Source organism: Chelonoidis abingdonii, chromosome 19 (assembly GCF_003597395.2).
Source record: "Chelonoidis abingdonii isolate Lonesome George chromosome 19, CheloAbing_2.0, whole genome shotgun sequence".
Classification (NCBI taxonomy): Eukaryota; Metazoa; Chordata; order Testudines; family Testudinidae; genus Chelonoidis; species Chelonoidis abingdonii.
This window is the reverse complement of record NC_133787.1, coordinates 2,908,914-2,921,066: the sequence shown is the minus strand read 5'-3', so window position 1 is coordinate 2,921,066 and position 12,153 is coordinate 2,908,914. Positions and strand designations below refer to the sequence as shown.

Below are 12,153 nucleotides of genomic sequence, written 5' to 3'. Positions count from 1 at the left end.
CTGCTTCCATTGACAGATCCACCCACCTCTTTCATTGTAAATCCCACCCCTGGGGCCAAGGTCCTCCCACTTCCTGGTGCGAAGGTTGCGGATCTCTCAAGACATCCAGACAGACTTATGTGTAGTGCTGGGGAGGAGCCGGTGGTCATAGTACATGTAGGTACCAGTGACACAGGGAAGGACAGGAGAGAGGTCCTGGAGGCCACATTTAGGCTGCTAGGTGTCACGGAGTCCCCGGGCGATGCTCTGGAACTGCTCCCCACCAAGCCAGTCAGGACTTTGGGGAGCCTCCTCTCCCTTGGAAAAGACTTGTTCAGGGCAAGAAGCTCACACGTCTTCACCTCCTGGGTCTCTCCTTGGAGCATTCAGCATCCTCTGCCCCTCCATGCACTTCTCACAGCGAGCCCTCCCTTGCGGGGTCCTGGGGAAGCCACAGTGTCCTGCACTCCCACTTTGCAATCAGACGTGACTCTCAGCCAGCCAGTAAAACAGAGGTTAATTCGATGACAGGAACAGGGTCTAAAACAGAGCTTGTAGATACAGCGAACCAGACCCCTCGGCCGAGTCCATTCTGGGGGGCAGTGAGCCAGACCCCCAGGTCTGCACTTTACTCCTCGTCCCCAGGCAGCTCCAGACTAATAACCCCTCCAGCCCCTCCTCCCTGCTCAGTTCCTTTCCCGGGCCAGGAGGTCACCTGACCCCTTTGTCTCCAACACCTTTAGCTGGCACCTTTGCAGAGGAGGGGTCCAGGCCATCAATTGCTAGGAGACAGAGGGTCAGGCATTTAGGTGCACTTGCCCTTTGCTCTGCTCACCTAGATACTTAAGAACTGTATAGGGGACACTGAGGCACCAACACAGTATTCAGAGAAAACGTTAAGAACATTCCCAGTTCGTCACACTAGGTAAGAGATTAAAGTCCAGGACCTCCATGGTAGCATTCTCTGAAATGGATAGGCTCCACTTAATCCAAAATGGAACCAGACTGCTGGCACTTAACATTAAAAAGGTCGCAGGGCAATTTTTAAACTAAGGGCTGGGGGAAAGCCAACAGCTGTGGAGGAGCATGTGGTTTGGTCAGAGACATCCTGTAGGGGAGGATCTACTAACGGAGATTCTCTATGTCCTAGTAAGGAGGAGAGGATGGAAGATGATAAAATAGGGGTAGGATCTGATGAGAAACAGTCAAATGAAAAAAATTCCCATTCAACGACATCATATAATGGCAGACAGCTAAAAAGGGACACATTTTGAAAGTGCTTATATTCCATGCTAGGAGTCTAAATAACAAGACGGGTGCACTAGAGTGCCTCGTATTAAACGAGGATATGGCTATAATAGGCACCACAGAACCTGGCGGAATGAGGATAATCAATGGGACACAGTAATATCAGGGTACAAAATATATCAGAAGGACAGAACAGGTCATGCTGGTGGGGGAGTGGCACTAGATGTCAAAGAAAGCACAGACTCAAATGAAGTAAAAATCTTAAATGAACCAAACTGTACCATAGAATCTCTATGAATAGTAATTCCATGCTCTAATAATGAGAATATAGCAGTAGGGATATACTACTGACCACCTGACATGGTCCTGCTATATCACAATATTCATAAATGATTGGGGAAAAAGGGTAAACAGTGAGGTGGCAAAATCTGCAGATGATACAAAACTACTCACAATCCTTAAGTCCCAGACAGATGCAAAGAGCTACAAAAGGATCTCACGAAACTGGCTGACTGGGCAACAAAATGGCAGATGAAATTCAGTGTTGATACATGCAAAGTGATGCACGTTGGAGAACATAATCCCAACTATACATATAAAATGAGGGGGTCTACATTAGCTGTTACTAGTCAAGAAAGATCTTGAGTCATTGGGGATAGTTCTTTGAAAACATCCACTCAATGTGCAGCGGCAGCCAAAAAAGCTAACAGAATGTTGGGAATCATTAGGAAAAGGATAGATAATAAGGTAGAAAATATCATTTGCAGCTACATAAGTCCATGATACGCCCACATCTTGAATACTGCATGCAGATGTGGTCACCCCACCTCAAAAAAGATACACTGGAATTGGAAAAGATGCAGAAAAGGGCAACAAAAATGATTAGGGGTATGGAACGGCTTCTGTATGAGGAGAGATTAATAAGACTGGGATTTTTCAGCTTGGAAAAGAGACGACTAAGGGGGGATATGATAGAGGGCTATAAAATCACGACTGGTGTGGAGAAAGTAATTAAGGAAGTGTTAGCTTTCAGAGTGGCAGCTGTGTTTCACCCAATGCACAGTCAGTCTGTGAAACTGCCAGAGGATGTTGTGAAGGCCAAGACTATAATAGGATTTAAAAAAACCCTAGATAAATTCATGGAAGATGGATCCATCAATGGCTATTAGGCAAGATGGAAAGGGATGGTGTCCCTAGCCTGTGTTTGCCAGAAGCTGGGAATGAGCGATGGGATGGATCACTTGATGATTCCCTGTTCTGTTCACTCCCTCGGGGGCACCTGGCATTGGCCACTGTCTGAAGACAGGATACTGGGCTAGATGGACCTTTGGTCTGACCCAGTATAGCCGCTCTTATTTTCCGCTATAAGCCCCACCACCAAGTTTCTCTGGCATTGACAGACCCGTTCACCCATGCCTGCCTGCCTGGGCTGGGGTGGACGACGCGGGGTGGGGGGCGTTGTGCTGTGGGCTCACTGGGGGTGACAAGGGACATGAGGGGGGTGAGCACGTGGCCTAGGTGCCAGCCAGGTGGGAAGGGTGGTAGACCCCAGCCAGGCTGCCCATGCGCACGCCGAGAGGCCTTACCCTGGGGAGTAGGCGCAGACGAAAGCCTCTCTCCTCTCCTGGCCCTCGATGCAGGCATGCTTCCCGCAGCCCAGCCTGCTGGAGGTGGCCCAGACCAGCTGCAAGAGAAACACAGTGCAGGCCTCAGCGCGCCTGCCCAGCCTATGCCCACCACAATGGGGATAGCCCCTTGCCACGGCTGCAGGCACAGAGCCAGCTGTGGAGGGATTGCCAATTGTTGCAGGGTGGCTGGAGGGCTGGCGATTGCTGCCGACCGGGTCACACAGCGAAGGGCTGGGAAAGGCCCCCGCACCCACACCATTAAACTGGCAGGCCAAAGAGTCTCAGCCCAACGCTCTGCAGGGAGCCCAGATAGCCAGTGTGAACAATTGCCTCGGGATGGGGTGGGGGGTAATTGGTGCCTGTACAAGACGAAGCCCTGAATATCGGGCCCTCTGGTCACACCACCTGCATCCCATGGCCTGATTGGATCCACCCCTGCCACAGCGCATTCCACAGAGCACTGAGCTCCCCTCCCTTTAGGGTTGCCAGCCCTCTGGGATTGTTCTGGAGTCTCCAGGAATTAAAGATTAATCTTAAATTAAAGATTATGTCATGTGAGAAAATCTCCAGGAATTTGTCCAACCAAAGTTGGCAACCCTATCTCCCTTCCCTCCCCTGGCCTGGGAAAGCCCTGCCCTTGCCCTGGCTGAGGAGGGGTGGGACATTCTCAGGTATGGCCCAGGCTCTCCCTGGGCCCTGCAGGGGCAGGGTATGGGGGGGCTGGCTCAGCTCTGGGCCCAGCCATCCCACACGAGCAGTCCCAGCTCTGGCTGCTTGCCAGATGGTCGTTCCCCACCCCGCCCTCAGGGATGATGTGGGCATGTACAGGGTCCAGGCCTCCCACCAGGCCTCGCCCGCACGGGCAGGGCTGGAGCCCTTTGTTAGGCCCAGCATTCAGGGCCGGCTCTAGCATTTTTGCTGCCCCAAGCTGGAAAAAAAAAAAAAGCTGCGTTTGTGATCAGTGGCAGCTCTACCGCCGCTTTTTCTACAGCTGCAATTTGGCAGCAGGTCCTTCGCTCCGAGAGGGAGTGATGGTCCCGTCGCCGAATTGCCGCCGAGTGGCCACACGTGCCACCCCTCTCTTCATTGGCCACCCCAGGCAGCTGCTTGCTACGCTGGTGCCTGGAGCCGGCCCTGCCAGGATTGCCAGCACTACACCCTGTCCCTGGCCACCTGACTCTGAGCAGCCAGGCCCTTCGGGTGCTGCTGGCTTTCCCTGTGAGGGAAGACAGCAGGTGGTGATGGTTACTAGGAAATGATGAACAGGTTTAGGTGCATTTTCATGGCCCTGACAGCCCCAAGCTGGATCCTGGGCAGGAATGAACTCCTGGGGCCAGCTGTGGCTCGCCACACACAGCTGTGCCAGTGTGCCTCCATCCTGACCGGCAGGCCACCTGCTTTTCCAGCCCTGGGCTACCTGGAGAGGCCCCGTGACACCCAGTCACGTGGTGGAGGGTCTCTGATACACAGGGAACCGTTCTCACTGTACCAAACTCTGCTGTTCTGCAGGGCGTTAACGGCGCCCCCAGGGAGGAGACAGCGCTGGGTCTCTCGCTGGCTTACCTGGGTGTAGTGGCTGCAGGTGGCGTTCTCCAGGCACTGTGCTGCGTGATAGTCATAGCTCCATCCCTCGCTGAACCACAGCTCCACCACGGCGGCAAAGCTGGCCGCCCCGGCGGGGAGCAGCTGGGCATTCCAGCCCAGATGCTGGGTGTGGTGTGGAGGGCGGGGCAGGGCCCCCACCAGGCAGCTGGCTGCTCGCTCCTGGGCCAGCTGGGCCAGCTTCTCACTCCAGTCCTGTCAGCACGGAAAATGAGCGTTAGCATGCAGAGCCTCCGGGGCGCCTGGCCAGCACGGCTTCCGCAGGGGCCTCGGGTGCTGGGTCCATTGTAATAATGAAAGGGGCAGTGGGATACAGCCCTTCCCCATCCCCTTGGGGATAACTCCCGGGCAGCTGGTGAAAGCAGACGGCCCAGATCTCTGCCCACCTCCCGCCACCACCTGGGCCTCGGATCTGCTGCGCTGAGGCTGGGCATCAGTTCTGTTCCAGCCATGAGCTGCTCCCCGCAGCTGGCAGGAGAGCCCAGGCCCTCCCTGCTCAGACCCGGGGGAAGGCAAACCCAGATCAGTGCGGCCACGTTTACGGAAGTGGGCACTGGTAAGTGGGGACTAGCTTGAAACACCTGCAGCTCCCGCTGGCTGTGTTGGGGAGTCCCAGGCTGGCTGCGAGGGGGAGCCCCTGGCTGGCTGCAAAGGGGGAGTACCCCCTGGTTGGCTGCAAGGGGGAGCCCCTGGCTGGCTGCAAAGGGGGAGTACCCCCTGGCTGGCTGCAAGGGGGAGCCCCTGGCTGGCTGCAAAGGGGGAGTGCCCCCCGACTGGCTGCAAGAGGGAGCTGCAGGTTCATATTCTCTCTGCAGAGCAGGCCCTCAGTGGCTCAGGCCACGTCCCTTTCCAAACCGCTTGCCTCAGTCCATGCCACGAAGGACTGCAGCAAGAGGCACAGAGTGGCGTGGCTCTTCGACACCAAGGCCGGGCCCTCGCCCACGGTAGCCACAGAGCAGCAGATTCTCCCCAGCCTCGTGCTCACCAGTATCGCTGTGCCCCTGCGATTGCTGATGGCTCTGAGCACTGGGGGCGGGCAGCAGCTTGGGGCCAGAGCTCATCAGGTGCCAAGCAGCTGAGCTCCAGCTGAGGCCTGCTGAGGATCTGACCCTCTGTGCCCACTCGATGGGCAGGGGGACACAGCAGGGCCAGGACATGCATTGCATGCGGCAGCTTTCCTGCGGCCGGACGGCGTCTAGCCCTGGCGTCGTGAGTTCAGTGTCCAACCCCTCAAAGCAGCTGGACCAAGCAGCCCCTGCCTGCGTGGGAGGAGGAGGATGGCATGCAGGGTTGGGAGGAAGACCAGGCAGTTGTATGTTCTCAGGCAGAAAAACATCTTGTTCCAGACAGTTAAAATTGCAATTTCCATGGCTCTCAGGGCAGCCGAAGGGAGGAGGAAGTGACAGAGCCTCTCACAGGCCAGAAGCCAAGCGCCACACGTGGGAGCTGCGCTGAGTCACCGTCCCTCACCGCTGCCAGCAGAGATGCCAGGCTCAGGACAGGGACTGGCGCATAGGGAGCCCATGGGGTCCTTCCTCCTGACCCTGGGGGTGGGGTGTGGGGTAAAAGCTTTCCCCCTCCTCAGCCCCAGAGATAGGCGTGGGCGGGGGGCTTGGTGGAACACCCCTGAGGACAAGGGCAGGGGAGTTCTTCAGGGACAGAGGGCAGGGCCGCCCTAGCGCACTGGGAAGACACAGCCCCGGGAGTTAACTGCGCCTGCTCAGTACAGCTCTGGCCCTTTGAACCTTCCGCGGGCACAGTGGTAGTCAGTGGAGGTTGCCATGCAGAGCTGCAGGGGTTTTAAAGGGCCAGCCGTGGACTAAATCCTGGGGAACCACCACGTTCCTCGCCCCTCTCCTCAGCGCTGGGAAGGCACAGGTCCCCGACGCTCTTGCTCATCCCTAGGGGCTGGCAATGCTAAGAATCACCCAGCTGTGCATTAGCTTCCTGGTTCATGCATCTTAGATGATGGCAGATTTGGGCTCAACATCCACCCCAGGCGCAGCCGGAAGGGGAAGCAGCCCAGATGCTTGTTTTGGTAGGCCCCACAAAAATGGAGGCAATTTTCAATTCTTAGCAACAGCTCGGTTAAATGACCATTAGCAACCAGCCAAGCTATTCACTGGCTTGCTCCTGCCAGCGTTGAGAGTAAAGGTAAAACTCCCAGTGATTGCCATGCAAATAGGCTCAGGCTCAACAAAGCCACCTATTACACCTGCCTAGCTTCTGCTAGCTTGTCACTGTGCCATGAAATGCCACCGTGCATCCTTAAAGGGACAGCACCACTCCTACTTGGGGCCCCTTGCCGTCCTGTTTCTACATGGAAGCCGGACCCACCCGTGACCTATGTGCACAGACTGAGCAGAGTGGCCTGTTCAACGTTTGAAACAGCTCGTGGTCACCTCTGGATGCCCTGTGAATTTATCCTGAGCCATTCAGGATGACAAGGCCGTTTCCTCCCCAGACTCATGTGGAGAGCTGGAGGAGTTTATTATCCTTGAAGAAACCAGCCATAAAGCACCCCTACCCACTCACCACTCAGACTTCCCCTCCTGCTGCCTGCGTTAAACCAACTCCGTTAATTATTGCTAACGAGGTGCCAGGCTGGGAGAACAAGGAGATTAATGGCCTTTTGTTCCAGAGTGCTGCCCTGGCCTGCCCAGCTGAGCCAGCCCTAGTGCCCGCAGCCCCCACGCACTCCCTGCCCGTTACCCACTCACCCCTGGCTGCCCCAAGCAGCACCCTGGCTGAGGAGCAGGGAGAAACCAGGAATAGGGGGCTGGAGCCAGAGTTCAGCCTCCCCAGAGGTCGAGTGTTCAGAGCCGGGGATTGATTTGGCCCATCATAGACTTAGGCTGGATTCACAAGCACTCAACACCCAGCGTCTTGGGCTTGTGAAAATCTCTCCCTTAGTGACCAGTGGCACCATTCAGATGCAGCCCTGCCAGGTCTCTGAGCCCCCTCCAGATAAAACCACAGGTGCTGGGCTCGGGCTCCTCTGCTCTCGGAAGTGGCTCAGTGCCTCTGGGCAAAGGGCAGTGCTGGGATGCCGGCGAGGGGCCAAAGCACCCTGCAGCTGTTGCTGCTGGACCTGCAGTGCCCTGGCGCAGGGAGATGGAATATTTGCTTTTCAGTACGGACAGATCAGCTGCCAGGTGGGTGCTATCTCACCCTTGTCAGCCAGTGCCCCACCTCCCTGCCCCAGGGCTTGCAAATGACATACTCAGTCTGTGCTAGCAGCTGAGCCAGCCAAGGGGAAGCGACTGATGTACCATGGGTCGTTTCCCTCCTGCTGGCAGGGCCTTACCTCCCACTGAGTCAGCCCAGGGGTCCACCTGGGCCCGCCTCCTGCCCCATGGGACCAGTCTGAGAGGCCCCTAGTCTCATGTCCCACCCAGAGGGGGGATGGGCCTGGCACTGCAGAGGAAGGAGAAGGGAAAAGGGAGAGGGATCGGGACAGTTCCCGTCTGCAGGGTCCCGTGGAGGCTGAAGTTAGACACTCCCACTGCACCAGGCCCAGCGTTCTGACCCCAGACGAACTGGTAAACAGGGACTATCCTGGGGACTATATGCAGGCCAGTGCCTGAACTTCCCTTGGGCAGACCTCTGGGCCAGACTGTCCCCAGCCAGGGCTCTCTCTGCTTTTGGGCAGGGCTTTGTCCCCACTGGCTGGAAAAAAGTCATCCCCAAAGTGGATGGCTCCCCGCATGGCTCCCTGGGAGACCATGGCTAGCTGCAGCCCTGCCCTGGCACCCTGCTTCACTGGAGGTGCTCAAGCAGTGACAGCATCAGTAAGCTCCTGTGCTGTCGGGGAGGTGGGAGGGGAAGACACACAATGCTGCACACAGTTTGGTGCTGCTGCCTGAATCAGGACAATGAGCTTCCCCCTCACTCCAGCTCCAGCCTCTCTGCTCTGCAGTGAGCCCCCCGCAGAAGCAGGGAGAGCAGCCTCAGCCCACAGCCATGGGGAGAGCAGCAGGAGAGGGCCCGACACTTGACATCTTGCCCTGAGAAATGCCGGCTACATCTGCGTGGTTCTAGTCTGGCCAGTGCCTGCAGACGTGGCCCCTTCTGATGCAGTGACCTGCTCCCCAGGACCCAGAGTGAGAGCCCCCAATTGAGTGACTGAGACAGGTTCGGGGCCGGGCCAGCCACGCGAGGGAGCTGAGTCCATGGTCCATGGGGCCGTCTGCGACATTCAACGTATTCAGCCTGGCTTGAGTCTGCAGGGCTGCAGGTGGAGAAAACGACCTCGCTAGCTGCTACCTGAGTGCTTGTTTGTGCTGGAGTCACTGTTAGACACTGTGTGTGTGTGTGTGTGTGTCTCTGTCTATGTGTGTGCGAGTGCGTCTGTGTGTGTCTGTCTGTCAGGCTCTGTGTTTGTCTGTCGGTCTGTGGGTGTCTCTTTGTGTCTGTATGTGTGTGTGTCTGTGTGTTTGTGTGTCTGTTTCTGTTGGCCTGTGTGTGTCTGTGGGTGTGTCTGTGTCTCTCTGTGTGTCTGTCTCTCTGTATGTCTGTCTGACTCTCTGTGTCTGTGAGTGTGTCTCTGTGTGTGTGTGTGTCCTGGTACCACTTTGAGCAGGGTCATCCCTCCAGGCTGCGCGTGAATGCACCTGTGGTATCTGGCTGATCAACAGGCTGGTCTGAAATGTGCATATTTCCGACTGCGCTGCCAGGAGCCTTGTGGGCCGATAGCACGAGCTGGAGGTGACCGTGGGCAGGGAATCAGTTCAGAGAGCTGGTGCTGGCAAGGGGCTGTAGAGGTCAAGGCTGTGTGGGGCCCCCTAGGGAAGGTCACTTATCCTGGTCAAGGGGCTAGACCCTCTGGAGGGGGGGTCTGTGGGAGCAGGGGGGACACCTTGCAGCACAGAGACCCTCCCTCTTTCAGCTGTTGGCCCTGGCTCTCTGCTGCCTTGCCTGGCCCAGAGCTGTGGGTTCAATGGGGGAGGAGGGAGGTGAGCAGGCTGGGTAAGCCCTGGACCTGGTGCAGCTCAGCCATGTCTCCGTGGAGTCCCGTGCAGGCTGGCGCATAGTGGCCAAGGGGGAGTGGTTTTGATTCCTGTCCATGCCCTACACCAGGGCTCAGCCATGCCCTGCGTACCCCCACCCAGGCCCCAGACTGGCAGGTCCCTGAGCACCACGGGAGTCCCAGGTCCACTGTGCAGTTCTGTCTTGTGCTCTGCGCTGTTGTGTGGCCTGGGCGGAGCAGAGTCCGATAGGGAATGGGGAGAGAGCAGTCGGGCATGGACAGCCCCACCCTGGACTCTGGGCGTGAACACTAGCCAGAAGGGCTCAGCTGTCACCCAGTGCCAGGGGCTGATCTGGCCCCTGCATTCTCCAGAGGATCCCCCAAAGTGCAGTCTCACCCTCCCCTCCCCTGAGGAGATCGACAGGGTCCCCTGTTCAACCGCAGTGCGTCTCCATCACCAGCAGCCCGTCCCCAGACCCGGCTGGGCCCCTGCTGCGTCTGAACAGGCAGGCAGAGGGGGACTCACCATCCTCTGCATGTTGGCAGCGGGCGGCTGGACTTTGCTCCGCAGTTTGTTGTGCAGCGAAAGCAGCAGGAAACGTTCCTTCAAGCCTGGAGCTGGGCAGGGGGAGCAAAGCAAGGAGTCAGGGAACACGAGTTTGAGATGAGCGGAGGCCCAGATCCCAACCCCTCAGCCCCAAGCAGAGCATGGCTGAGCTGGGGTCCTGCAGTCAACTCCAGGAGTTGCAGCCTCCCTGCCCTGGCAACCTCCAGCAGCAGCAGCTCAGGAATCCAAGCCAAACCCGGCCCCAGCCCCTGGGTGGACAGTAATCCTGCAAACAGCCAAGGAAGGATACGGGTCTCCATGGTGATGGGGAGAGAAGAAAGCCTGGCTTTTAGCGGAATACAAAGCGGGCCAGGCCTGCGAGCCACTGACACACACCAGCTCCAGAGCCAGCCTGGGCGTCTCGCTGCTCGGGTACAAATAGGGCTCTGGCCCCCTGAGAACCCCCAAAGGGAAGGGGCGGGGGCAGGGCAGAATAGCTAGAGAAAAGGGAGGACTAGTGGTGTCCTTGGGTGCTCTGGAGCATGTTTGCTGGGGCGTTTCTGGGATCACCCACAAGTACACGGGGGGCTGACGGGAAAGGCAGGGGAGCCCTGTATCCCTGCTGTATCTCAAGCACAAAGCAGAGTCCTGGCAGGATGGCTCCAGCTAGTTGGCAGCACCCTTCAGAAAATCATTCCCCTTTTCTTGGCACCTGCTGGGTAGAAAATCTGGCTCCAGCTGTGGTCCCCTCAACTGGGTCTGGCCATGTGGCTTACTGCCCTGCAATGTGGCAATCAGACCCCAGGAGCAAAGAGATTGCAAAATGAAAATAATATTTGATGCTAATGATTAAAACCCATGATCTGTTTGGGGAAAGACAGGCTGGGGACTCTCGTCCAGCCTGGATAAACCCTGGCCGTGCCCCGACTCCCCCCGCGAGGGAATGGATTTCCCCTGCCTCTCTGCCGGCCTGAGGTTTGGACTCTCGTCAGCTACAGATGTTACAACGTGCTGCTTCTCTCATTCAGCAGCTCTGAGACCTTCCCTCCCTCCCACCAACAAACCATCCGTTAACCTCGGTGTGCAGACCCTTTGCTGGGGTAAACAGGGGCCACCAGAGCTGTGCCGATTCACAGCACCTGACCCAGCAGGGTGAGGGTCTGATGCTGGAGAGTGCTGAGTGCCCTCAGCTCCCCTCAGCTTCCGTAGAGGCGGAGGGTGCACCAGGAGGCATAGTGAGCAGAGGGTCAGCCCTGGCTGCAAGGATATATATTGGTGGGCTCCTCCAGACCCAGGTCCGAGATCAGATATGTGCCCCCCACAACCAGCTTACCTGGTGCTGGAAAATCTTGACCAGCCCCTTAGTCAGTTATTTCAGTGGAATTGGTCAGTTACCTTGCTGCAGAGGCACCTGGGGGGGCAGCTTCTCCAGGTGGCGGTGTACCGGGAACTCCCCCAAAGCAGAGCCCAGCAAGATGCAAGCCAGTGCCAAGAGCTGGCACGCTGGCATCCCTTTATCCTTCATTCAGATGGCTCTGTGCTCTCTTCTCCCAGATTAAGGGGCGGCTCCCCATGAAGCAGGAGTGTTGTGCCACGCAGTTTTCCTGGGCTCCTGGAGCCAGGGGTCGGAGATGTGTCTCTCTCTGGCTGCTTCCAAGTTTTGCTCCTATTCAAAACTTCAGACAAGCGCTGCTGGGCGGTTAAACAAAAGCGAGACTGGTGAGTAATGGCTCTGTCCAGACTCTTCCGCCAGCCACTCACTGGCATGAAAGGAGAGACAGCTCCTGTGCAATCCTCCCGCACAGGCCCCCGCCAGCCCGAACCTGGCGCTGTGCAGGCTGCGGTGCTCACTGGAGCATTATTCTCCGTGTAGATCCGCACGGGGGCAGGCTGACTGGGCTGGGGAACGTTCCAAGGGGGCGGATTAATGAATGGAAATCTCAGCTGGCTTTATGCTGCGCTGTTCTCAGCTCATGCGGCTTCGTTTACCACCAACCTGCCCCGCAGGGTGTAGGAGCCTCCCTCTTCCCTCACCCTCCTATGCTCTAGGCAGGGACTAGTTGGGAGACTCCAGGGGCTGGGGCTTAGCATGGTCCTGCTAGGGGCTGAGGGCCCGTATCAGACCTGTCCATGCTGGAGATGGGCTGGGTTGTTTCCTGGGAGCCTCACCCCGCCCCTGT

General features: G+C 57.4%; 1 protein-coding gene across 1 annotated transcript in view; it reads right to left on the bottom strand.

Annotated features, from left to right (window-relative positions):
* The window catches only part of CLEC18C (C-type lectin domain family 18 member C), a 30,374-nt gene extending 18,548 nt beyond the window's left edge, over window positions 1–11,826 (bottom strand). The window contains exons 1-4 of the mRNA XM_032795397.2: window positions 11,369–11,826; window positions 9,953–10,044; window positions 4,419–4,652; window positions 2,814–2,911 (exon numbers count right to left, since the gene is read on the bottom strand). Coding sequence (XP_032651288.1) covers window positions 2,814–2,911; window positions 4,419–4,652; window positions 9,953–10,044; window positions 11,369–11,498 — 554 coding nt within the window. The 5' untranslated portion in view covers window positions 11,499–11,826. The remainder of the gene's footprint in view (window positions 1–2,813; window positions 2,912–4,418; window positions 4,653–9,952; window positions 10,045–11,368) is intronic.
* Between the last annotated feature and the right edge of the window lie 327 nt (window positions 11,827–12,153).